Below are 26,610 nucleotides of genomic sequence, written 5' to 3'. Positions count from 1 at the left end.
GTGCGGCAGGCTGTATTCAGGCGGCATGTTGGTTCCAGAGTCTTACAAGCCCGACCGACTTCCCTTGTCTTTACCCAAAGATATTTTGTCAGGAAAAAGAGCAAAGTTGAGGCGTCAGATTTGGGGGAGAGGCACGATTTCGGGTAATGGCGTGGGCGATGCTGCCAGGTACCAGGTATTCCGTCTCGCAGGCATGCAGAAAAGAGATGCCGGATCATCGCTTATAGGCATACAGTGATGCTAGCGGTGATTGCTAGCGCGTGCTTCGCCCCGTTACAGAGGTAGCGAATGCTATAAATGAGAATTGGCAAACGGGCCCAGCCACCCATTTTGGGGTTGGGCAGAAGAATTAGCTTGGAGAGATTGAAAGCTTGAGGCGCGTCCGTCCCCGAGGCAGTTCTTTTTGGATAGAAGGGAAAGAAAAAATTAGTTATGTGTATCTGATATCGGTAAAAAATTTCCTGGTTTTGCACGATAATATGAACTTTATCGGAGTCTTTTTTATGCCAAAGTGAGGCTTAACGTGTGGCTGAACTGTTGAATGGAGCATGTGGAGGTACATAAGAAGATGTAGATAAGGTACCTACAGTCGAGAGCCACATACGGCATACCATTCTCTCCACACCTTTTGCTTTGAGTGAAAAAAAAAAGAAAAAAAAAAAGAGACAAAAAAAAAGAAAAGAGTGGGGAAAAGAAAGAATGATCAATGTTGAGCTGCTATATTTTCATTCATCTTCCTCTCCTCCGTCTCTGTATCTGAGTTAGTACCTAGGTACATGTATCTTGCCCATCTCACCGCGCTACTTGCAAAACCTCTGGCTGCACCAGGTCAGCACCCCAAAAATCCGCTTCTCGCTGCCTTTTGATTGCCCATCGTCAGAAGCGGGGCTCTCGTACGGGATAGCTGCATAAGCCCCACCGCCGTCCCCTGGACCTCTCGCTCCCCTGGTCACTCGCGGTCACCCACTCATACCCACGCAGCAAAGATCCAACGCCGTCTCGCTCCCGCAGGCATTATCGACGCCTTGCCTGCACTGCGACGTCTTTCGTCTCGCCAGACGGCCTGGGACCCGACACAACTGATTCTGATTCTGATTCCGGTTCTGCCTTTTGTCTCTCTGTCTCTGGATTCCATTCCCGTCTTCACTTGCCCTCTTATCTGCTCCTCGTCTTCGTCCCTTTGCCTCATCCCCGTTCCTGTGGGGGACAGTGCTGGGAGTTGCGCTGGGCAATTTTCCTCGCCTTTTTGCCAAACAGTCCGGTTGGGTCGGTTGCCTTGGACTAGGCTGGAGCTGGCTCTGCAGAATCCCGTTGGATCTCGGTCGGGGAGATATTTTCTGGTCTTCGCGCCCTGCATCGCGTCCCATCTGCCAGCCTCTCTTCTCTCGTTTCCTTTTGCTTACAGCGCCTCCCATCTACTATCCCCGAACAAAAAGTCACTTCTCCTTTGGGCTTATTCCCCTGCCTGCTGCCCACTCAGCCGCTAGAGCTGTTATTTGTCACCCGTCGCAGACGTCTTGAGTCGGGCTGGTGTGGTATCACGCATCGCACCACCAACTACCCATCGGATCGCATTAACTGCTGCCGATGCATCGTCGCCACTGCACGCCTCGTCGCTTCTTCTCGCCATAGATTCGGGTTTTTATTTCCGACACGGATCTGCGCCTTCGATCGATATTCCTTCCCTCCCAATTTTTCCTGGACGCTCTGGGTACGGTGCAGCCGTCTCCACCGCCTACTCCCCCGTAATCCACGCTTTCTCGTTGCCGCGACGCGAACTTCCAAAGAAGAACGGAACGAGACGACAACAGAGCCATCTCAACCGACAGCAATCGTCAAGCGGGCTCTCTCCATCTCGACGGCGCGCGCAACCTCTCACACAACCTCCGTCGTATGCTCTCGCGATAGTGTCTACGGGCGCTTGTCGATATCCACGCTGTGGATAGCCGACCTCAACTAGAGATGATGGCTACAAGTATGGGCCCCAACTTCGCGGGGCACCCTGCCATGGGGCATCCGGGAGTCGCAGGGCATCCCATGGGCGGTCCTGGCATGCCTCCCAACGCGGGCCAGCAAGGCGCGCCCGCCGGAATGCCTCACCAGTTCGCTGGCGGCCACATTGCCGTCTCCGGCCCAGGAGGCCCGGTCAATCCTGCTTTGATGGGTGCCATGCCGCCCGGCGCCAGTCCTGGCCCGCACGCGGTCCATCAGCTAAGTCCCGCGCAGCAACAGCAAATGTTCCAGCAGCAGCAGCATTTGCAACAGTGTAAGTGAATGCGGAAAGAGAGCCTCGAGAGATGTCGTGGAACTAACCTGCCCCATTTACGTAGTCAACATGAATAACCCAAGCGCGCAAATGGCCGCCATTCGACAACAACAACTTCTTCATCAGCAGCAACAGCGGCAGGCCATGTTCGCCCAGCAGTTCCAAAACATGGGTGCGGCTGGTGTGAACGGTATGCCCATGGGCATGCAGCTCAGCCCCCAGCAACTTCACCAATTCAGGCAACGCAATGCTGCCGCCGGGTTGGGCCATGTGGCTGTAAGTTACCTCCGTACATGCCTTGACAGTGTTAGCAGGATCAAGCCGTTTACTTACACATCTCTTGCTCTAGGGGCACACTCCTCAGGCGATCATGGCTCAACAGCTAGCTCTTCAACAGCACGCAGCCCAGCAACAAGCGGCTCAGCAGGCGCAACAACAGGCGCAGCAGCAGGCACAGCAGCAAGCGGCGCACAATCAACAAATGTCGGGCGGTCACAACCCGGCCCAGCACATGGCGATGAATGCTCAATCTATGCAGGGCATGCCACAGCAGAACCCGATGGCCGCTGGCGCTCAGACCCAGATGGGTGCGCAGCAACAGCAGACCCCGCAGCCGCCAGGCCAACCTCAACCTCAGCCGCAACAGCAGCCAGGTCCCCAGTCACAACCAACTCCACAGCAAACCTCACAAGCCGGTACACCGGCTCCGTCAGGACAACAGACACCATCTCAGACACCCGCGCCGACACCCGTCCACGCAAACCAGATCCCGCAGGGCCAACCCCAACCCCAGCAAGCTCAGGCACCGAACCAAGCTCAGATGGCCGCCGCTGCTACCCAGCAGCTCATGGCCAACTCTATGATGCAGCAGCAGCTGAGAGAAGGGATGAAGACCCGATGCCTCTTGAAACTGATGCAGTTTGGCGAACGCCTAAGCGGCTTCCCTGTAAGCTTCTTTCCGAATTGCTCAAAGGGGGGCTTTGATTACTGACGCGACTGCTTAGGGAGCGAAGAGCAAAGACGACCTGTCATATTGGAATAGATTTGTAGCCCAATTCTTCTCATCACCCAATGGCGTCTTCCGGTTTTCATTACACGTTGGCGAGTCCGAAGATTCACCAGATAAACAATATGAAATTGCGTACCCAGCAATTGCTCGCTTCTTCCACACCAACTACAGCAGCGGCGTCAAGAGTATGCAGCTTATCCTCGACAGCGGTAGTAGTGATAGGCCACTGCCGGGAGATTGCTACTGTATCGAGAACCCCAGGGCTAGCTTCGTCTACTGGTATGAGACGGGATCACATGTATGTTCTTCCCCTACATTGGCCATATAGCCTCGTCTGTTTCATTTACTCGCATTGCTAACCTGGCTTGTGTTCAGCTCGTGGCCACGGGTACACTGCGCGCTCAATTTGATGCCGAACAGAAGATAGAATTATTTGAGTTCCTCACCACAAGGCATGAAGAATACGTCTCCCGGAAACATGTAATCGAAGCTGCAAAGCCTGCACACGAGTGGGTTAAGGAATGGCGGAGCCTAAATACGATGGATGGCAAACAGTCACCCGAAATGTCCAAGAAGGGAAAATCTCGGCAGCTCAAGTCTCCTCAGAAGGAGCCGCCCGGAGTTCTGGTCGATCTCCCAGACTCGGCAGTTAACAGCAAGGGAGTCACAGAGGCTGTGCATCAGTTCCTCGAGGTATGTGAATACGGGCTATGGGCGAGAGGGAAAGGGAGAGGCTAACTAGTTGCGTAGATTGTAGAAGTCATGGGCCAGATGAACCCCTTGTTTGGGTTCTACCACTCCAACCCTGGCCTGAGTCCCTACGGCGCTCTTGAGCAATACGTAGCAACTCAGATCAACAGTGCAACGCCGATAATGAATGGGCAGGCCATGGCGCAAGGGCCAAGGACACCCAGCTTTGGGCAATTTCCAATGGGAGCCAGTCCCGCGGCAGTGCACATGAACCTGCCTGGATCGCCTCACATTGGCAGCCCTGCGCCCGGCCAAGCACCCGGCATGCAGCTCCAGCCAAGCCAGCAGGGGACAAGTTCAAGTGGGCCGAGTGCAAACACATCACCAGCTTCCAACAAGCGCCGCCGACCATCTACCGTCAAGGTTGAAGACGATTCCGCCGCGCCGGGTTCCGGCCAGGTGAATGGGATACAGAGGGGCAAGCCTCAAACCCCCCGAATGGCGAAACGCATGAAAGGCAGCGCGACGTGAGGTGCGGTGTGTGGTAGACGATTTACGTTGTTGGACTGCCTACGGCTCACACAATGCCGTAGCACGCATCACGTCCATTTTTTATTTTCATGTCCCTAATCATCATGCAGCATGGTGGCGTGGCGTCTCTTGCTTGAATCCTTTTTTTATGCTTTTTACAAGTACTTTTTGGTTTATGTTGGCCTTTCTTGATTGATATTGGACAAGTTGGAAAAAGCTCTGGTTTACAAAAGAGAGAAACTGGGACAGCATACTTACCGCCGTGGCAGTATGCGTGTCTTTGCTAGCTGTTTGAAAACGCCGTGCTTCCCGCACGTCCCTTTGTGTCGGTGGATTGATACCCAGCGGTTGGTGCGTGCATATGTTGGCAATGAACAAGACCCAGAGAGCAAGTTGGACACGCTGAGTGGGAAGCATTGTTGATTGACGCGGCCTCAGCCTTAAGGACCCAGTGCTCTTTTCCTTTTCCAACGCTTGTTCGGCTCTCTACATGACGATATATACGGAGTAGACGCCATGAGATGAGGCGTTTTGGGTCTTGCAACGTTGTGCGACAGTTTAGCGAAGGGAACTTTAGAGTTGTGTTGGCGCTGGCGGGAGAGAAAAGGAGGATAGGCTCTTATAATTTGGGTAACGGAGTTACTCGTGTACGATAAATTTTATCTCGGAAGACTCGACCTGCCTGGTGGATTTTGCTTTTTTACTGCGCCTCGCTTGATTTCTTTCTTTCTTGCGTGGTTTCAACGTTTCCAAGGCCAAGTCCCTCACCCCCCTTTTTTTTCTTTCCATATATATTTCAACTTGGGAGATCTCGTCTGTCCGTCCCTATTACTGTTTACAAGCAGTGTAGCCCTCAGCCTGGGGCTAGCACAGCATAAAAGCATGATTCCAAAAGCCAGTAAGGGCAGGATATCTTATTTTCCCCAATGGCAAGATCAGAGAGGGCTGCTCTTGAGGCGGATGAGGCAACAAAATAGGCGATAGAGAGAGAGGTGTCGGTTGATGAGAGCCTTTGGGATTCGAAACCAGTCGCGTCGCTGTGCCTTTTTCTTTCTATTCCTCACAATTGTTTGACGGAGGATGCCTTCCCCCCCCTGCTTTGTCTCCCTTGCTTCCCGGCGTCTCGGAGTTTTTCGTCATGCAGATCGTATTTCGATATATAAGCAAGACGATATGCTTTCCATTACTCTATTGTTTTTTTTTTTTTTCGAAAAGGAGAAGATCAAAAAAATTATGGCTTCTGGAAATACAGGGATGTACAAGGGGTGAATTTTTTCGCTTTCTCAGTTTTTTTTATAGTGTATTGGGAGATTTTTTTGTTTTGCTCTATTTTTGCCTCATTATTTTGTTTTTCTCCTTTGGAATACGATGGACGGTGTTTTTTTAGTCGCGCATGCTTTTTTTTTTTTTTGCTTTTATTTATGAAAGTTCCTTTTTTGATTCACTACTACACGTGCCGTGATGCTTTCTTCCATGCTCTCGTGAACATGACGCTCTTTCGACTGCGGCTGTGACGATGATGCTGGTGGTGATACTGCATATGCGGCCCCCGTCTGTCAGCCTGTGGTTGTTGCAGCAGCAGCAGCAGCAGCAGCAGGAGCTGGAGTCACAACCGCATCACCACCAGGAGCACTCACGCTCATGTCCACCGCAACAAGCGCCTCATACCCTTCCCTCTTGATATCCCTTACCGCCTCCTCCCAGTCCTTCTCATCAACATCCAGCGTCACCACCTTCACCACATCCGCCGGCAACACCAGCCCCTCCCCCGGCACGATCCGCATCCCGTGAAGCCCCCCGTCTCTGCCCGAACTTGCCCGCGGCATCACGTACAGCTTCACCTTGGCGGCGTCGATTCTCCCCCCCGCGTGCCGGATCGCCAGGCCGTGGAGTCCGGTCCACGACGCAATGGCCGCCAGTAGTCCGTCACGGCTGGGCACAATGTTCACCCAGGACGCGTGGATTGCGCACCAAGGCTGACGGCTTTCGGTGGCGGCGTATCCAAAGTAAACAACCTTGAAGCCTGTACTCAGCGGGCTCGGGACTCCCGGCGGCAAGATGGACATTGTCAGAGGCAACGACATGGGCATGACGGCGACGGGGGGAGGCATGATCATCATCGTAGAAAGAGGAACGACGGGCGTGATATGATGTTGCTGCTGCTGTACCGCTACAAACTGCGGCGCTGGCATAGAAATCATCATGGGTTGTTGAAAGACGTAGTGTTGCAACGGCCGCGACATTTCGGCTGCAAAGCTGGGGATGGAGATATATGGGCAAAACGCCATCATCAACTCGCTCATATACTTGTTGAATACGTTGATGTCAAGTGAGAGGAATAGTGTTCTCGAGAAGAATAATGAGAGGGAAGCGGCTATTGATAATTGTTCTTGATGCTCAATGATTTGCTTTTTTCTAGACAAAAGCGTCTCTTGACAGTGATTTACGACACCTCCAAAGTTTGACCCAACAATACTTGAAGCTGGCTGTGAATCACATATACACATACGTCCACCACAAATAACATGACAAACCGTCAATCTTCTGTAACGATTGAGAGCCTGCCAAGCTTACCTATGCCGAGTCACAAATGGCAGAAGGGAATGGATAAACAATTGCATTTTATTTAGAGTCAAGCAATGATAAACTCACCCCTTTGTTCCTTGGCCGATGGCAATGCATTCCGTGTACAAGATACACCATTTCCAATCCAATAACCACATGAGTACAAGCGTAAATAAGATGGTATACTGGCCCTTTGTGCCGCTGGCCGGCGATTCTGATTCTTAGTCTCCCCCAAACTCCGTATGCTCTCAGTTGATAATCAACTTATATGCTTCCAAGATATCCTCATCCTGTCCTTGCTTCCTTTCCCCCCACAGCTCTCATCTCGTGACTGCTCAGAGGCTCTCGGGAGTGGGATTCTCGTGCTTAGCGGTACTTCCCTTTCCTCGCCAAGTGCTCACAGCAGGAATGTGAGCCTCATAACGAACCTCCTCAGTGCCATACGCCCTTGGCGTCAGCTTGATCAATGTGTGAAGCGGCACATTCATCCAGGGGCTCTTGGCCTGGTCCTTTTTCATAAAGTATGCATAGATGCAGCGCAAAACGGCCTGGTGCGTCACAATGAGAATGTCCTCACTACGTTCCAGTTCCATGATGATGGGCTCCAGGCGAATGACTACATCGCGGTAAGACTCGCCACCGCGGTATCGGTAGTTGTACTTGTCCTCATCACGGGCCGCAAAGTCTTCGGGGTAGCGATCCTTGATTTCCTGGTACGTCAAACCGTCGCACACGCCCGAATCTAATTCGTCCAGCGCTTTCCACTGCAGTTGGTTGTAGTGCGGCGGGAGGAATCTGGCTGTGGCAATGGTTCGTTTCAGTGTCGAGGTCCACACCGTAAGAGGGCGGTCATCCTAATAGCTCATTGTTAGCACTGGTACTACAACGCACGCATTTTTCATATTGCCAACGGGCAAATGCGAGAGCTTCACATGGCAAGAAATGAATCGCAACCAGGAAGGGGCATAAAACGTACCCCGACAGACTCTCGCACAAGCTCCGGCAGCTTTTTGGCGTACAGCTCGCCTCGGGGAGACAACAGCATGTCGCCACCAATGCGTCCACTCAGATTATATAGAGATTCTCCGTGCTAATAGTGATAAAAAGGCAATTAGTAAGATGAATAAGAGAGATGTTTTCGGAAAGCCTGGGATGATTGCTTACCCTTGACAGCCAGACTGATCGTGGCCGGATATGCAGATTCATGAGGTAGTAGACGATGCGACTCTGAAGATAGTCTTGAATGCGGTTAATGATGACTTGCTTGCCGACGTTCATCAGCTTGAGGTAAGTGTAATTGTCCTCATCGTCGTCGGCGTTGATGGTCTTGTACACTTTCTCGTAGTGGCTGATGCGATTGCGAAAGTCTTGGGCTGCGGCCTCGGGATCTTGGCCACGGTAGTCGGGACTTGTTAGCTTGACGTCACGGATATTGGCCATGATGACCTCTTCATCATCGCATTTGCTCTCGACAAAGAGCACTTCAACGCCGTGAGCGGTGCACGTGTCCATGACCCATTTGCGACGTTCCTTTGTAGAATTGGTCGCGTCAAGGATGCCGACGACGCCGCCGGTGCGGAACCAGGCAAGCATGTCAGCAACGGCGGCCTCGGCAGCCGCACGGCGCTTCCGCTCTCCTTCGGGATTGTTAAAATCAAAGAAGTCGGCGGTCGGCTGTGGAGCGTCATTGCGCCGATAGTTGCCGACATTGAAAGTCGCTGCCGGAATCGACAGCCATTGCAGATATCTCTGGGCTGTATGTCCAAACAGGCAGAGGAGAAACAATATTAGCCAGAGTTCAAGAGGTTCATATGAAAGTGCGTGAGAAATTGGAGGAAATCAGGCACTCTACACGCTAGGGGAGGAGGGGAAGAAATAGCCAAAGAGTAGACATTTGGAGACGTGCATGGGGTGGGACACATGTGCTGCATAAGAATATGTCGGAACCAGGGGATGATTTCGCAACAAGGATGAAGCAAAACCACGATGATGGAGTAAACATACCTAACTGGGCAATGTAGCTCTTGCCGCGGGCCGGGAGACCAACCATGACAACGCATATCTTTGTGTCCTCGACCTGAACCCCCACACCATTGTTAGTTTTCGACGGCATTGTCAAGAAGATGAAGCCGGCGGTGCTGCAACGGCAGCTTGGTAAGATCAAGTATGAGAATACGGTGTTTAGGGTGTGATAGCAGAGGCATCCGGCGAGGCGGCTGAGACATATGAGGGCGAAACAGGAGTAGAGGAAACAGTGGCGGCAGCAGAAGAAGCAGCAATGGCAATGGCAATGGCAACAACAATAGCAGAGAACGGTCTGGCCCTCGGATCCCTCTTGAGAGCGAAGGCAAAGGTGAAGTCCAGCTGATGGATAAAAGCGGGAGACAGCCGAGCGACGCAGAGGATGTCAGGCGTAGGTTGCGTGAGGGTGGCTGCAGAGGCCGAGAGCAGGTTCAATCAACGGGCGAGAGACGGCCAATCGAGCAGAGCGTGACGAGGAGCGCGGCAATGGAGAGTGCGTGAAGGGGTGTTGATTCAAAGACTGCGCGCGTGAGGGTGTGCGGGAGAGCGATGCAGAGGCAGAGGCAGCTCAAAAGGGTCCAAAGTCGAGAATCGACGTCAAGCCGCTTTAGTGGCTGATGGGCACTAAGCCTCAGTGGTCGACGAAAAACCCACAGCCGAGGCAAGCCTGCAGACGGCCAATGGGGAAAAATTGCTGCAGGGCGGGTAGCACCGCAGCAGCGACGGCAAAGACGCCAGGCCGTATGGCGGCTGTGATTGGAGGCAGAAAATGTCAAGATGCAATTTTGCCGATTGTTCTCATCAAAGGAGAGAAGAGGGGAGGAAAATAAACAAAGAGGAAAGGCCTGGAATCCTCTCTGATGTGATGCAGATCAGATCTGCCGAAATTGCCCGTGGAAGACGGAAAAGTGGTTGTGACAGAGAAGAAAGACGATGATGATGAAGAGAGCAGAAAGGAAACCTGAAAAGACGTGACAGGTCCAGTGGTATATCGGCACCCAGAAGTATTGCCTAGTACCAAATGTTGGCGGTGGTGGCTGCTCGTGACCGGCAGATACAAACTAAACTACAAGATACCCCAGATCGTCAAGGTACCCGTAATTGTATGTGCGTATCGGATCGAGCAAGTGCGCACCACGTTGGGCAATGCCGAGTACCCTGATAGGCAGTGGCAGGCACTCGGAAAGGTAAGGTAGTTCCTGCCAAGCAGAAGCAGCTCCCAGACTGGTGTTTATCCTGTCAATGGGAATAGGAAGGAAGAGCCGACGGCTTGCAGGTGTGAGTGTGTGCAAGTGTGAATGCGAGTGTGTGTGAGCTGATGTGGTGGTGGCAGGAGCTACCTTTGTAGTCTGGTAATAAATGAAAAAATGCCGGCCGGGGGGAAGGAGCTGAGGCACGCGGATAGGCGACCCAAAGGGCAGTGACGACAGGCAGTCCCAGGTTCGGCAAGAGCGAGCACGAGTCCAACTTGCGCACTGATGTCCTCAAGGCAGCCGAATTAAGGAATATGTAGAAATGGAAACAAAGAAGGAAAAAGGAAAAATACAAAGACCAGGGGGTGTGGAAAATGATCCCCTGTCTCTTCAATTATTTTCCCCCAATGCTTGCCACGGCTTCAAATCTTGCAGCAAACGGCCACACACCCCGCATTGCCTGCCATCTCCTGTTGTGTTGTTGCTCAACTCAGCTGCTTTTCGTTTGTACTGATGCCTGTACCTGTTGCTGTCCGCACCCAAGCATGCTGGTACCTGTACAGAGTACCTGAGGTGCACTGTACGGTAAAGTACATCTTCACCCCCCCTTCCCCTTCAAATCCCATCCAGTTGTCCCCGTGATGCGTTTGTGCTTATAACACGGAGCTGGAAGTAATTACGATTACTCCATATTGCGTGGTTGACTTTGCCTGGCGGCTCTCCGCCCCCTGTACCGAGCGACTCGCAGTGGGGGAGGGGGCGCCGCTCTGGGGAATTTGGAGCTCCAAGACGGCGGCTCACGGCGGGAAACAGGCCCTGCAGCTGGGCGAGTTAGGGGGGCTTAGCACCTGGGCGAGGGCGTTGCGGGGCCGCAAGCCGCTGGAAGCCCTCTGGTGCAGCCCCTGACAGCCATCCGAATCGTCCCGGCCGACACTCCATTTCGATTCCGATTCGAGCGTCTCGTTTTCGTGGGTGGCAGGTGACCGCCAGTGAAATGAAGTTTGAGCAGAGCCAAGGTTCAAACTCTTCCCTTGTCCTCGAACCATTCGCGCGTCCATCTCGCCATTCTCGGACGCGGCCCAATGGCAGCGGTCCGACGATTGCTGCATCAATCGCTGAGTCGGCCTCCATCATATGGACTGCAATCATCAAATCTCTCCACCTCGGGGCCATCCCCATGATTGCCTCTTTCGGGCATCGTGGCCACGGACAATGGTCGCCTCTGCAGGAACATGCCCCTTAGCCGAGTTGTCACTTTTTTTCTCGGTTCAAAGGCTGCCATTCACCCGGGGCTATCCGACAATGCAGAGAAGAAATAAGAGCAGAGAGGAAAACCAATCATGGGACCGGGTGCTCATCTCGTATGTTGCAATGGCCTGAGCGTAGCTGCGTCGGCAAATCGAAGAGCAATCTTAGCCTGTTGAAGCCGTGCCGGGTTTCTGTGCTCTCCGGATGTCTTTCCTCTCTCCGAATGTTTCTCCCGGTGTGCGTATCATGCTGGCTCATCTGTAGTGCCTTGTCGATGCAATACAACTTTGATGCTGCGCTTGGTGGAACCTTCACCGCCTGCGTCTGCAGTTGCATCTGCATCTGCATCTGCAAGCACTCTCTCGCCACGGCTCTTATTTTCCCTTGCTCGCTCACAGTCACTTGACCGGCAGCCACTCATTCCATCATCCCGTCCGCATATCGGAGCCCGTGCTGGTAAGAAAGTAAAAAGAGTAGAAAGATGCAGACAGTGTCTGTCGGGTGACGCTGCAACCGAAGCAGGCGACACGACACGACGCATTGAACCAGATCGGCAAAAGACAAGACAAAGACAAAAGAGACTGCTATGCTCATCTCACCTTGCTGAAACTCCACGTATTCGCCCTCGTCCTCCCCGAAGGCGATTTCACCGCCGTCGGCGGCCCAGCAGCAACGCCTCTCATGCTTTTTCGTCGCCCGGTGACCAATGGCTGCCCAGCAAAAGGAAATGCCGCGTCGTCTTATCGAACCTTGATAGATATCACTCACGGGGTTTGGCTGAAGCGTCAAGAGAAAGAGAAAAGAAGAAGAAGAAAAGAAACAGGTAAGCCCTCGTTTGATGACCGTTTGGAAGATGCAGGGAGAGGCTGGCAATTTTTTCCTCCTCTGCAATTGGGCAAAAGCACGCAAGAGCCTGATAATGGCGGATTGTTGGGGTGGGCGGTGGATTGGCTTTTGGCCTTTGGATTGGGGCTACGAAGTACGCGGTGTTATCAGTACAGGGAAACTGTGATAGTGATAAGCCTGGCCTTGGGCTGGTCGCATCGTGTTGCCCCCTTTCAGCAACGGCTTGCATTCCTTTGCATTGCTCTTCGTTTCATCTTTGTTGATGCTGCGATGAGACACTGACTTGACGCATCTGGTCGAATCAATTCATTGCGCAGTCAGACGTTGAAACAAGAAGAAGGGAGAGCGGTAGAGGAAGCAAAACGGTCAAGTATCCGCAAAAAAAAAACAAGATGAAATCTTGAATGAAAAATGTCCCAAATTCTCACGACATTTCAAACCCAACAACCACGTAATACCTAGGAGCAGACAAGAAGAAAAAAAAGCAACAGCCCCTACTGTACAACTCATGCCATACCACCACATCCCATAAACCAAGGCTACACGGCTACACCAGAATAAAGCCTCAATCACTCACTCTTCCTCCCGTAGAAGCGCATCTCGGCCGCCCCCACGTCAAACACGGCCACGACGTTTTGCAGAAACACGTCGCCCAGGATATACGGCCCGGGCCCGCCGCTGGCAACGCCAATGGCGCAGTAGCCCGTCAGCGGGTCGACGAGGTCCTGGTAGATGAGGTCGGCCGGGTTGATCCAGAACTCGACGCCCGAGATGAGGATGGCAAAGTGCGGCGGGATGGCGTCGCACTGCACGAAGTAGGTGCCCCATTGGTAGAGGTACACGGCGCGCGGCTGGAACGAGTTGGCGATGGCTTCGGCGAGGGCTGGGCAGGAGTGTCAGTGCGTGTAGTACATGGGTATAGTGGTGAGTTGGAACACTCACGGGGAGGGAGGTAGAGCATCGTCGTGCCCGTGTCGACAATGTACGGATACTTGGTCGTGTCCGTCGTCTGGTCCCATTTCATGCCGTCGGGCACAATCGTGTAAAACGAATACTTCCACGCGGTCTCGGGCTGGCCGACGAGATTTGCCTACAATCCCCCACCAGAGCCTCAATGTCAGTCATCAATCCGTCATCATATAGCATCATCAACATCACAAAGCTCACCACAATCAGATCCGTCTTGGCAAACCCCCTAAACTGCCAGTCCATCGGCGGCAGCCCTCCCCAGGCAATGACGCCGTCCGTCGAGTTCTTGACCAGCGCGACGCTGAATACAGGGTCGATGCTGCCCTGGCTGATGGCGCTCGTCAGGAACGGCGTGTAGCTCATGGCGTTCCACGGTGCCTCGTCGCCGACGTCGCCGTAGTAGGCGCTGGTGATGGCGGGATAGGCAAGGCCAAGAATGCCGACGGTGACGTTGTTACCGTGCCAGTACGTGCTGTTGGCCAGGCCGACCTGCTGCCTCGACACCGTCACGCCGCCGCACGAGATGTCGCTGTAGCCCATCGGGCCCGAGATTCGCTCGCCCGAGCCGTACTTGAGGTAGAAGTGCAGCTCGTCAATCTGCCCGTGGCCGAAGCCGTCAATGTACGGCTTGGAGAAGCCGCAGGCCGCCTCGCTGTGCGCGTCGCCGCCCAGGTCCGCGCACTTGAAGCCCGTCTTGGTCGCCCACGTGTCGGAGCTGCCCGTGTCGAAGAGCAGCCAGACGGGCACGCCGTCCCAGCCGCACTGGATGGCGTACTGCGTCGAGGCATCCGTCAGGGCGCTGACGTTTTGGAACGACTGCTTGAAGGAAGAGCCGGGAGAGTTGGAGTTGGAGTTGAGGCTGCCTCGCACACGGCTGAGCGCGGACACGGCCGAGTGCTGCTGGCCCGGCCTTCCCTTGATGCCCTTGAGGTGCGAGAAGTGCATCGTGGCGCGGTCCTGGCTGGGCTCCTTGACGGCTTTGGCCCGCTGGAAGGTGAGGCCGTTCATGGGCTTTGCGAGGTCCCAGTCGGGGGCGTGACGCCTGACTTGGGGGAGGCCGGCGGAGGATGCGGTGATGGCGAAGCTGCCGAGGAGGCAGATGAGCCATTGCGTGAGGTTCACGGCGACCATGGTTTGAGTTGGGATAGGAGGAAACAAATGCTCAACAGTGACGGCTAACTAGGAGAGGGAGACGAAGGTCGATGAAGGGGAAAAGAGGAGGTGAAGATGCGAGACAAATCGTTTAGGTAAAAGGAAAACTGTCTTGATATCATGAACTGATGGAGGTTAAAAAAGAAAGCTGAAAGCCGGGACATTGAAAAAAAGGGGGAGAGAGTCGAGGTCAAAGCACACGCAGCTTCTCGACAGCTGGCCACGGAGAAAAAAAAAAGAAGAAAACGGTTGTTTGCATCAAATGTGCCACCTGTTTCACTGACGGGTGTTGCTTTGTGCAAGTCACGGATAAGGGGAGCCGGACGGACTCGATGATTATAAAAAGAAAATGGTGATTGTTTGCTTTCTTTTTCTGTGGCTGGGCGGCAAGGATATCGTCGAGTCTTGTGTTGGTGCTTTGCTTGGTACGAGGTTGCATCCTGGACGATGTAGGAGAAACTGCAGCGGCATCTTCGTAGTGGCATATATCGTACCTATGCATTTGTCCGTATAGAATGGTGAGCCACCTTCTTCAATCTGAAGAATAAGATGCAGTCGAGTTGTCAAATCGAAGCCTACCTAGAGACAACTCACACGTACCTTGGCCAAACTCAAAGCTATAAACATGATCCTAGCACATGCATAAGACTCACTTTGAACAATAAACTTGCATTGTCTTGGATCTTCATATTGACGACCCGGCGTAACACCCGCCTCTAGAGCTACTTTAGCCAAGACGTTTGCTCTGACCCTGTTTTGTTTTGTTTTGTTTCGTGCCCTTGCCTGTATCACGGGTAATGATAGCTCTGTCTTTCGAGACACACGGCTGATCGGCCGAGTATCAATGTCACCTGCTTGAGATTACTATTGGATACTGTGTCATATTTGTCGAAAGGTTAGGGATTTCATGTGTAGTCGTTGAAGCCCGGTATCACACTCATTATATCCTTTCGTTGCGACCAAAAAACATACCATTTTCTCTCCAACTCATCTCTACCTTGAGACAAAAAAAAAAGATGATTCAAGCTTAATTTTGATACCCAATCTCAAAAGCTGCCCACATCCGTCCAACACCCCTTGATAGAAACCCCCCTTGTACAACTCCATCATCACAGCCATCGGGTTCGGATCTCGAGATGCTGCATCTTCCCAGCCCCCCTTTCTCCACAAGACATCTCCCCAAACAAACCACCAATATAGGAACGCTAAAACAAACCCGAGCTAGATTCTGTTACATGTAAACCCTCTCCAGTTACTTCTCATCCGTAAACGACGCCGTCGAGTCTTGGCCCCCAAGTTGGTCATACCTCAGGTTGCAGCAGTCGCACATCACATACAACCTACATACAACATGCAGCACTGCCATCCCGATCCGTCACTTGTGGTGGCACCTCATCTTGCACTCTGTATATCAACTTTCGCTTATTTGCCGAGACAAAGTAACGCCGAGAGTTTTGTCCAATTCCAGGATGTTACCGGCCGTACTTTGTTACTGATAGCTGAGAGTAGCAAAGAGGTTCGATGCCACAATCTAGCACCAACGACAACTCAACTCTACAGAATCAAACACTAAACAACATCTCCAAAAACCAACTACCTATATATAATATCGATGAATCTTCTTCCCATCCTCCCACAAACCAAACCTTATCCCACTCTCCGTAACCCAGCCAATTACCCAAACAGGAAACCTCCAAAACCACACCATTGAAAACTCCCACATACTGTAACCAAAAAATCACGGCGAATCCGTCGTCGCCCCCAATATTCCCTCTCCCCCGATTGGCAAATCAGATCCGGCCAATTGCGCTTCTCAACGGCCTTAACCCGCACTTCACCGGGTATAAAAAAAATTGTTGCCGTCTACCGTATCTACCGCTTAAGCCGAGGCTATACAACTCACACGCCAGCTATTCAATCATCACCAACAAATTCGAATGTAATATTGCCCCCCCCCCCCAAAGACTCAAAAAAAACCCCGTAAATCAAAACGTAAAACCATTATACAAACTCCAAAAACCATCAATGTCATTTTTTACATGCCCATCACATACTTTCCCACTCCCCCTTATCAAAGTCTCGCCAGCCAGTCGCATCTCCTGCCAACCTGGGCTACCTCTGCGACACACTTATCCCAAACCACCACCCGCGCATGAACATCCAAATCTCCATAGTTTTGGCCCATAAACTGCCACAAATGCCCTCCCTCGCCGCCACGTTGCCGCTCCAGCTCCAGCTCCAGCTCCAGTCTCGCCATGTGATTTTCGCTTCGTTCTTGAGCTGCGCGCTGCAGCGCCGAGGTCGAGACGGGGGATCTCGCCTTCATCTTCAACTTCGTCCTCGTCCATACCGTTCATTGCACAGCTGCTGTCGTGGCTCAACTGTTTCAAGATCAAGACCGTCCTTTACACCTCTGAAAGCGACTTATTCAACAACCACACAAACGAGAATGGCGTCTAAAGAAACATTGGCTGTCAAGAAGGAGCCGCCTCTTTCTTACATGCAGCATCCAAGTCCCTCCGTGTCATACTACATCCCACCAAGTGCTGCATCCGTCGACAAGAATAGCAGCAACTCCAACGATCCTGAACTCATCCTAGTCCTCAGCTGGATGGGAGCCCGAGACGTCCACATAGCAAAATACATTGCCCAGCACCGCGCCCTCTTCCCATCATCACGCATCCTTCTCATCCGCTCTCCCGCCTCCCACGTCTTCTGGCCGAGCCTCGCCCGCAAGCACATCCCGCCGGCCATCCGCGTCCTCAAGCAATTCGCAGAGCCGGAGACGGCAGCCCCCAGCAACGGCGGCAAGCCCCGAGTCCTGCTGCACATCCTTTCCAACGGCGGCGTCAGCACGGCCGCCAGGATCCGCGAGCTGCTAAGAAAAGAGCTGGGCAGGGACGCCGCTGGTAACAGACTCGTCATCCCTCGGTATGCTCTCTGCCTCGACTCGTGCCCGGGCAATTTCGTGTGGGAGAGCACACATAGGGCTCTGCTCCAATCTCTGCCTCGCTGGACTTCTCCGCTGGTACACATGGTCATTGCCGTTGCCTGGCTGATATACAAGCTCCGCCTCACTCGGCCTGCTCAAAATCTCAATGCTGAAGCCCTCAGGAGAGGCAGCCTACTCCCGAGGGAGACTCGGAGAACCTATCTCTACGGCACGGCAGACGCCGTCATCAGCTGGCGCCACGTTGAAGACCATGCGAAGAGGGCACAAGACTCGGGGTTCAAGGTGCGCAAGGAGAGGTTTGAGGGTGGAGAGCATGTGTCGCTTGTCCGGAAAGATAGCCAGCGATATTGGCAAGCAGTCAAGGAGACTTGGGGAGGGGATGAGGTTGAATTGGAAGCTGAAATGCTAGCTAGGAGTAATGTGATAAAACAAGAAACGATCATGGATGGGTAGGTGGATGTAACGAGAAGACCAAAGCCATGATCGGATGAAGAAAAAGCAAGGGAAAGCATGACGTTCGTCCATGGATGTAGAAATATTCAGGATAGAACTAGACGTATAAACCGCGAAGCCAGTGAATAATACCCCAGACATCTTGTGTGCCACAAAAAGGTATCGATAAGTCAAAATTGATCACACCCAGTTTTGTTGAAGCCGTCCCCCGTCAGCACCATCTTCATCAGAGATGGTCTCTTCTCTCCGTAAATAGTAAAAGGTTCCATGGTTCCCGATAAATCACCACAACGCCGCCTTTTATTAGCTATGCCGGTCGACCGGTGGCAGTGTATATCCCAAAACAAAAAGAAATCGTAACCATGTGAAGGTCGTATGTTTAGAGCCGATGCCCCAAAACATCCTGTTTCCACTCCATCAACGCCCAGTATTGTCCCCATCGCGCCTGTATGCCCAGAAACCGTTGAATTGGCCAAGGAGAGAAGAAAGAAAAGAAAAAGAAAGTAGTTGTACGCCGCGCTCGCTCGCAAGACAGTCGACTCAATCGACGCAAAGTGACAAGGGGTTGGTTTGTATCGGTTGTTGTTCAAGTTTTGGCCTTCTTTCGCGAACTCGTTGACCTCTCTTCCGAAGCTCCCCGCTTCCCATGAGATACAAGGCCTTGCTCTGCCTCCGCCTCTTCGACGTCGCCGATTCCTTCGTCCTCCTCGCTGCATTGGTCGCACTCCTGGTCGAAGTGGTGTTGCTCGTGGAAAACCCCTTTGGAGCAATCGCCAAAGAATCCGTTGTTTTTCGCCTCAAGACATGACAGCTCTTGTGTGAGATCCTCCCATACTTGATCTTCGTCGCACGTGGTGCAAGTGCCGCTGAAAATGACCAGTCGGCACATGACTGGGTTTTTGAAAAGGGTCGGTGTGGATGATTGTTAAATGCAAGGCCCAGGAACTACGCCCAATTGCGAGTTCCCATCAATGGATAGCCTTTGAGGAATGTCGAGGACTCTGTAACCGAAAGGTAGGAAAGGCAGGAAAGTCCTCCCTGGCATGGGGGCAGTATTAAAGATTAGTCGGCAGGGACTAGGAGACGGACGTTAGCTCGAGCTGCCTCTGCAACCAACAACACATGAAATTCATTCACATTATGAAAAAGAAAAAGAAAACAAGAAGGGGGGGAGGATCCATACAGACTAATGAACTTGTGTTAGTAGGGGAATGTACACGGGCCACCGTCCTCCTGATCGAGAGAAACACTCGTGAATTTTCTTCTCTCCTCTGGCCCCTCTTTAGCCGGCAGATTGCGTTGGTTGATTCAATAAAAGAACAACGAGATTGTTTGTTGTACGAGAAGCCTGCGTCGTAATTGAGTTGGGTGCTGCCAGGGTTGCACGGATGGCAAGAAAACGGTGTGTTCTCGTTTGTGTTGGCACTTGAACAGGCGGGTCGCTGCATATAGCAACAGATGACACCCTTAGGAAGACAAGGTGAAGAAGGAGGAAACGAAGATCATGAAGGGGAGGAAGAGGCAAGGATTTAGTGCATACTATGGCGTCTCTTGTGGTGCGGAACAAAGTTTCAATGCGGCAAGCGATGAAGACATCATACCAGCCAACAACCACGAGCTCAAGAATGGATCTGTGTGCGCGTACTTGACACTCGAATCTCCCTCCCAGATGGACAAACTCGAAACTGAAATGACAAAAGACATCCATTGATTAACAGCCCACCTGCATATGGACGCTGCTCCGCTCACTCGATATGGCCACGGCAGCACACCGTCTGTCACTTGTCATATTCCGCCGGCCGAGCCCACCACGTAATTGATTGTGCAAATATGTTGGCAAATAGAGGGTGGGTCCCCAGCTCGCAGCATCTCCAATGTTCAACATCCAGAGCATACCAAGCTGCGCCGGCTAGGACTGACGGACCGGTCAAGGTATCGGAACAGACGGTCACAGGCCAGGCACATCAGGTAGGGGGTCGATGAGAACGGAGCCGTCTTCGCGAGACGACATGGAGATCTATCGTTTTCCCACAGGCGACTCTTCCCTTTTTTGGTCCTATAGCGGGTTAGGAAGTGGATGCCGTGTCTGTCTTGCAGCAAGAGTTGGCCTGTTAGTTGCGTGCACACACCAATGGATGTCTCAAAGCCCGTCGGCCATCACGTTGCATGTGAGAACCTCTACCGCACTTGCGGCTTAGTATACTTTCTGCTACCGCTCTCAATGTATCTGCGTCCGTTCTCTGGAGGCTGTGACGCTATGCAGCAACTTGGCAGGGGCGCTTCCCGTGTCTCCTCCCGTCCTGTCTTGTACCACGACAAGCACGGCTGAGGAGGCACGCTTGTGCACTCGCCACCTTGGATCTGAGTCGTCGAGAGGAGGAGAAAGCTAGCGTCGACACAACTGGACTTACGCTGGACAAATGAAAACGCATCGAGGAGCTGCCACGAGCGTCACGAGCCGCCAACAGCGCAGCTTGTTCCATGTCCAGCGGAGGGATCGAGGGAAAGTCTAGAGAGTGGAACCGTAGCGTCCGCCAAGGTTGCCGCCGGATTCCTTCCGCCGCCTCAGACGGGATATGGCGCTGCGAGGCCCAAGATGTCATGTCTCCTCTCTCTCTCCATCAGCCTCTGCGACTTGAACGGCGTCCACGGCGGGCGGATGGGCGGGACGAGAGGGGGAAGCTCGGCGCCACCATGCCTTTGCGAAAAGTATCATTGATACTACTATTCGCATCGTAAGTCCGATTCACGGCTGCGGAGGCAGAGAGCGGTAGATCGACCGACAGATTAGCGATGTGCGAGAGGGTCGAGGAACCTGACAGGGTGATTCAGATGCCCCCGGGAAGTGGAGAGGAAACAAGAAGCCAGGGGTCTGTCTTTGTCGTACAGTACACGCTTTGCCAGCCTGCATCTGGCATCTGCCGCCAGCTATTGACGGCTGCTTCCATTGGCCAGCTGCTGCAAGTTGGAGCTGCAATGCACGAGCACAAAGTTCGGATGGGGGATGACGGAAGCAAAATGGCTGCTTTTACCTGCGGTGAAAGAATATCCGCTTGGTTTGGTAGATGATTGATGTACATGTAATGTTTGGGTACGGATATGGCACTTTCATACAAAGAATCTCTTAGTCATAATCGCAGCTATCTTCACCCCCATCCGCTTAGGCATCCTATCGTGCGTGTATCGAATCCATTCAATACCAGCTCATTGTACTTATACTCTCACTCTTACTCTTACGCAGCAGCACAAGCTACCCACGAGCATCATACCAAGCTAGATCTCGCCCCTGATTCACCACACCTCTGGTCTCTCACCCGTTTTCCCACCATCGCCGGCAAGCATCGCCGCATGTCTCTCCCTCCTTCTTCCCCGTGCACCGGGAGCCAGCCTAGACGCTTCCTCTCTCTCAAACCGTCTTTGCGACCCAAAAACCGGTTCGCCGTCTCTGCTACAAAGCAAGCAACAGGGTCAGAGGGCAGTATATACGAGTCACATGCAGCCCGGCTTTCTGCGGCCAGATGAAGCGGCCCGGCCATTGTCGTGATGCATGGGAGGCCGGATGATGCCAGTAACCGTGCAAGTGTGTATGTATGTGTGCGTGTGTTTGCAAGGGCTGCCGGCAGGAAGCACGTCTCCCGCCCCCAAACGACGACGCGAGCGGGTGACTGACTCTCTGCAGGTATTTAGCCCTACAGCATAGCAGCACTCGGTCAGGATAGCCCTTTCAATCTGCGTGCATTGCATGTGCATGTGCGTATACACGACCTCGACCTGAAAGGTTTCGGCGTCCAGCTCGCAAAGCCCGAGACAATCCTTCAGTCCTCCAGGCTTCTGCCATACGCGCCCGGACTTTTCCTCCGTACAACAAGTGGCTCTTGATAACCATCGTCGCCCTTCTTTACGGGTCGCATATCCTCGTAATAGATGTGTTTCTTCTCAAGCACATGATATCTCGGCATCTATCCGTACATCCAGCCAGACTCCATAGCCAGCTCCTTGCAAAAAGGGAACGAAAATCGATCATCAGGGATGCTCCAGCCCAGCCCACACCGCAACTAATCTAGACATCCATTCAGGATGGCAGGAAAAATGACAGGTGGCTTACAGCAGGAGGATGCTCCCTCCCAGCGTGCCGCGATATGTACGGCCTTTTCTTAGCCCAAGTCATCTCGGCGGGTTGGGCATAGTACTCGTACGAGTATACGCTGTGCATACATACCTGCATGGACATGGGATGAAACCAGCTACTCAAGCAATCAAGGTACGCGTATGCCCTCGTTCGTGTGGATATTTTCTCTCATTTGACAGCCGTTACTGCTCCATACATACTCGTACAACATCCCCCATCGAAGCCCGCATATCCTCGCGTCAATCACATCACATCGCCTCTCCAGACCCCCTCACCCTCAAAAACTCATCTCACCGGCTCCTCGCCCCAGCACCACCCGATTGGACACCCTCTCACTGCCATGCCTCTCCCTTGCTCCGCATGCATTTCATCTGCATCGCATAATGCGTCCGACCCCAGTCTGAAATTCCCACTCGCAGTCACTCACGCCTTTCGAAACCCCTCGCCAGGGCTGCTGCCAGCCGCAACATGCAAGTTTGCCTCAACTAGCAGGATCGAGGCCCTGCTGCCTGCAGCTTCCATCGCAAATAGTCGTGGCAAACAAGGGTAAGACGGAAGACGTCTTTTCAGCTCTTCGGCATCCCTGTCGGAACCCCATGATGATCGCCTCGGGCAGTGCTTATGTACCATGTATCATGTATATGCGCTCGCTCTTCTTCTTTCACAATGGCAGTTGTATTATTTGATGTAGCGAATAATGCTAATATACAAACCGTGGCAACTCTTTTCAACTCCATGCCGCTCTTCGCCGCTCCCTTCATCAGCCACAGGAGGGAAGCACGGCCAAGTTCCAACATCAAGACATTCGCATCGCTTCGCACCACAACAGATGCGAGAAATGTCAACTTGAATTTAAAAAGAAAAAATGATAAAAACAAGGGGCAGAGATGCGCTGGCACATCTGATCATAGGCCAAAAATAGCAACGTCCTTTCGTCACTCGACTATGTCCTAGAATTGTGTCCGAATGGTATCCGTAGGTAGTGAGGAGTCCGGCTGGATCACGTAAATTGCGTAGCAGATGGGAAGCGACATCAACGTTCCAGTAGCTTTCTCTTTTTTTCTCTTCATTTTCTTTTTTCTTTTCTGCTTTTTTTTCTATTCTTCTTCGAATTTCTTCTCTTCGTCATTCTGCTTCTTCAGGTTTGGCTTGCCGCTGGAAGGAAGTCACCTGCTTGTGACATATTGAAGCCGACACAAACCATATCCCAGCATCATCTGTCAATGGACAGAATAGCCACGATGGATATGCATGTCAGAAAATAAATACGTCATTCTCGCAGCAAATAGGCCGCAGTCGCCGATCCACGGTGAGCAGCATATCGACATGTCAAAGCAAAATCCAAAAGTCACAGCGCTGGAGAATCCCACGCCCAGTTGCAACATCCAGACCCAGAGCAATGCAGTCTGTCACCTAGCTCTGTTAACTTGTAGTCTTTTTTTCCCAGGGACATTGACCTCAGGACCATGATTGTACTGCGGCAATACGGGAAGTCAAATAACATGGTAAGCAGGCATGGGCGTCGCTTGCGCAAGTAGAATGTCAGGTCTCCATGTCAGACGGCCACCAGACAAAGAGAAAAAGGGGGGTATACGTTCATCATATTAAACGGGGCCGAGGAATCGAACAGAAATGTTCAGCGATCCTCGAGAGTGAAAGAAGGGAAAATGGCGGGGTATAAAAAATTTGGTGAGTACAGACGTGGACTCCATAAAATAGTGTCATATAGTCGTGGGCTTTTGTGTGTGTGTGTGTGTGTGTTTTTTTGTTCTTGTTCAAGAGAGATTAAAGTCGGGAAGAGTTCCGGGGGTGGTGCTAGTCAAGAATCATGGCATCTTCAAGGGGCGCTGAGTCTGCGAGGTTATTAGGCCAGCATCCAAGTGTCAAGGTCACACCCAGTCACGAAAGCACGCGGCTGCTTGCAATCAAAACACACGCAAGCTTTACTGGGCTCCGGGGGGAGGGGCACCAGCAGGAGGCCCTCCGGACGGAGGTGTCGCTTGTCCCCCCTGTTGCTGCTGCTGGTACATCAAGGACTGATACCAAAGGGCGACATAGTTTTGATAGCCACCATCTAGCGACAGGCGTTAATAGGGCTCAAGACTCAACGTCAGATAGAAGACACTTACATTGGGCATACGGATCTGAGCCATCGCCTGAGGAAGACTGGGGAGGTTGGTTAGTAGACGAGTCGGGGCCTTGCTGGGAGTAGCTCGGTCGATCATCCTGCGGCCCGCGACCTCGGCCGCCGGGGGGGCCACCGCTACCGCTGCTCTTCTGTCGCTGCCCATGCATTAGTATTGAAGTTTGTTGAAGGACCATGCAATGTGCTATGTCATCAACTTACCACTGCTTCTACCTTCTCGTCAATGGCTTGCTTAGCACGAGCGATGCTGTCTCGTGTTCCAATGAGCGCAATCTCCCGCTGGACTTCGCCAGGGCCTGACGATTGGGCCACGTTGATCTTGCAGCCAGTGCTGTTTTGCATCTCCCGGATAGTCTCGCCTCCTTTGCCGATGATCATACCTACTGCGTCTGACGGGACGTAAATGGCATCATTGATCTTGTCAGAGCCGCCGGAAAATTCCCTCGGCGGTCCTTCATTGCGAGCAGCGCTGGTGGGCTTCTTGGTGCCAGAGGCCGGGCCATCGCCCCGGCTGTCGCTGTCCACAATTTCCATGATGAAATCTTTGGCCCGAGCGGCCGCCTCGCGGCTACCAATGAGATTGACGGGACGCAGACCGTTGACACTCTTAGATTCCCCAACAATGTTGATGTGGCAGCCAGATCGCTCCTGTAGATCCCTGATGGTCTCGCCTCCTCGTCCGATGATGAGGCCGACTGTGCGATCCGGAACCATGATTTGCATATGGTCCTCGCCATCCCTCAAAGCCGTCGCTCCGCCTCGAGCAGGATCACGAGGCTTTTCCTGGGCGCGGTTGAGGGCTCCCATTCCACTATCCTCGATGATGCGATTGATGGCCGTCTTGACTTCGGCACGACGAGCACGTGGACCGGTGATCTTGCACTGTCGGAAGGGACCACCATCGGTAGCCGCCAAGAATTGGACACGGCAATTAGTGTCAGCCTCAATCCTTCGCAAATTCTCTCCTTGGCGGCCGATGATGAGGCCAACCAGGCTAGACTCTATCTGAATCGTCTCGGAGTTGTCGTCACCACCTCTCAGAGGAGATCTTTCTCGGCCAGCTGCGCCGCCCCGAGGGGAAAAGGTGCGCCCACGTGATGGGGGAGAGTAAGAACGCTCGCGATATTCTCGACCCTGAGTCCCACGACGATCGTCTCGGTATGAGCTGCCATTATGATAGTCGCCGCCGCCGCCGCCGCGAGGAGGAGATCGTGATCTGGATCGGCGGAAGGACCTGTCAGGGGTTCTAGACTCTGCGCCGTAGACGAGCGGGCGGTCGTAAGGCGTAATGCCCTTCTCGGTCGCATAGGCTCTCGCCTTGGAGATAACGTCGTCAAAGTTCATCGTGCCCGAGTTGACGGGTCGAAGAGCGCTCAGGTCGACATTGCCGCTGGAAGCGGGAGCGGGCAGGGCAGAGCTGGGAGCAAAACCCGCGACGCCTGGGGGCGGGGGTTGATACGACGCAGGCTGAGCGCCGCCAGGTGGTGCTGGGTATGCGCCAGCAGATGCGGGCGGCGTCTGGGTCGAGGCTGACGACGGTGGCCTTTGGGAAGCTGATGCGCGTGGTCAGTTTAGGGTCTGGGCTCCATCACAGGTTTCTGGTGTCTCACCAAGCGCGGCCAGGATGCTCTGGATATCAGGATGCGCAGGCTCGGCCATGGCGACGGATTATTGCAGTGTAAGGTGCAGCGTATGTATGTTCCAAGTCGGTAGAAAGCCGCTGCTGGAATACGGTACAGCGCGATTGACTGATGGGCAGAAAAGGTCGGTAGCCGGGGGTCAATGGCAGATTGAGAGCCGGAGCGAACGAGCGAGCGAGAGTACAGTATGTAACAGCAACAGTAGGTTGGATTGATTTGATTAACACAGCATAGGCAATGTTCACAGATTGGACACGCGCGCGCAATTTTTAAAAACCCGGCGACCCAAATTGTAATCAAAGTCGTATAGCCACTTGCGATCGGATTGTTATGGTATCTCGCTGGACACAATGCGACCCGCGAATGCGAAAAGCAAGGCAGATGAGATTGGTTCAGGCACTATTAGTTGGATTTGCGAAAGAAAGAGCGAGAGCGCAGCCTTTGTCGGACCAAGTATACAAAGCCGTCCAGGCGGTCGCAGCGCTGATCCCGAGAAGTCGCCTCACTCAAAGCCAGGTGAAGACAAAGGGCGCTTTGTTGCTGAGCCTGTGGATAGTGGTTGCCTTGAGGCCGGAAGATGGTGGAAGGACTGGCGATGGCCATGATATTGATGCAATTTTTCGTGTAGTTCAAGGCGACCGGATTAACAATGCGCCGGGGCAAGTTTGGGGTTGGAGCGTTGCGTTAGAGCGCGGACCCCAGTCCCAGTCCCAGTCCCAGTCGCCGTTCCGGTACCTGAAAAGACCAGAATGGACTGGGCGAAAAAAAAAAAAAAAAAAAAAAAAAAAGGCCTCTCGA

The 26,610-nt window shown here is 53.0% G+C and overlaps 7 protein-coding genes across 7 annotated transcripts; 2 read left to right on the top strand and 5 right to left on the bottom strand.

Moving 5' to 3' along the window:
* Positions 1-1,962: 1,962 nt before the first annotated feature.
* On the top strand, positions 1,963-4,496 carry Triagg1_10249 (uncharacterized protein; the record flags this gene model as incomplete). Its single annotated transcript, XM_062894300.1, has 6 exons — positions 1,963-2,266; positions 2,331-2,542; positions 2,616-3,212; positions 3,271-3,573; positions 3,651-3,968; positions 4,026-4,496. 6 exons carry the CDS (start codon positions 1,963-1,965, stop codon positions 4,494-4,496), a joined length of 2,205 nt encoding a protein of 734 aa, XP_062750816.1.
* A 1,556-nt stretch (positions 4,497-6,052) lies between these two features.
* Positions 6,053-6,739, bottom strand: Triagg1_10248 (uncharacterized protein; the record flags this gene model as incomplete). Its single annotated transcript, XM_062894299.1, has 1 exon — positions 6,053-6,739. One exon carries the CDS (start codon positions 6,737-6,739, stop codon positions 6,053-6,055), a length of 687 nt encoding a protein of 228 aa, XP_062750815.1.
* A 657-nt stretch (positions 6,740-7,396) lies between these two features.
* Positions 7,397-9,174, bottom strand: Triagg1_10247 (uncharacterized protein; the record flags this gene model as incomplete). The annotated part of the gene is made up of 4 exons (XM_062894298.1): positions 7,397-7,915; positions 8,038-8,151; positions 8,226-8,815; positions 9,066-9,174. The coding sequence occupies 4 exons, from the start codon at positions 9,172-9,174 to the stop codon at positions 7,397-7,399; spliced, it is 1,332 nt and encodes a 443-aa protein (XP_062750814.1).
* A 3,765-nt stretch (positions 9,175-12,939) lies between these two features.
* Positions 12,940-14,470, bottom strand: Triagg1_10246 (uncharacterized protein; the record flags this gene model as incomplete). Its single annotated transcript, XM_062894296.1, has 3 exons — positions 12,940-13,253; positions 13,313-13,460; positions 13,538-14,470. The coding sequence occupies 3 exons, from the start codon at positions 14,468-14,470 to the stop codon at positions 12,940-12,942; spliced, it is 1,395 nt and encodes a 464-aa protein (XP_062750813.1).
* Positions 14,471-16,940: 2,470 nt separating this feature from the next.
* Triagg1_10245 (uncharacterized protein) lies at positions 16,941-17,897 on the top strand (the record flags this gene model as incomplete). The annotated part of the gene is made up of 1 exon (XM_062894295.1): positions 16,941-17,897. The coding sequence occupies one exon, from the start codon at positions 16,941-16,943 to the stop codon at positions 17,895-17,897; it is 957 nt and encodes a 318-aa protein (XP_062750812.1).
* A 586-nt stretch (positions 17,898-18,483) lies between these two features.
* On the bottom strand, positions 18,484-18,786 carry Triagg1_10244 (uncharacterized protein; the record flags this gene model as incomplete). Its single annotated transcript, XM_062894294.1, has 1 exon — positions 18,484-18,786. One exon carries the CDS (start codon positions 18,784-18,786, stop codon positions 18,484-18,486), a length of 303 nt encoding a protein of 100 aa, XP_062750811.1.
* A 5,183-nt stretch (positions 18,787-23,969) lies between these two features.
* Triagg1_10243 (uncharacterized protein) lies at positions 23,970-25,831 on the bottom strand (the record flags this gene model as incomplete). The annotated part of the gene is made up of 4 exons (XM_062894293.1): positions 23,970-24,100; positions 24,156-24,309; positions 24,374-25,725; positions 25,783-25,831. 4 exons carry the CDS (start codon positions 25,829-25,831, stop codon positions 23,970-23,972), a joined length of 1,686 nt encoding a protein of 561 aa, XP_062750810.1.
* Positions 25,832-26,610: the final 779 nt, after the last annotated feature.

Source organism: Trichoderma aggressivum, assembly GCF_033847375.1.
Source record: "Trichoderma aggressivum f. europaeum strain CBS 100526 chromosome Unknown scaffold_068, whole genome shotgun sequence".
NCBI classification, from domain to species: Eukaryota; Fungi; Ascomycota; class Sordariomycetes; order Hypocreales; family Hypocreaceae; genus Trichoderma; species Trichoderma aggressivum.
Note: the sequence above shows the minus strand (reverse complement) of the source record. Positions and strands in the feature narration are given on the sequence as shown.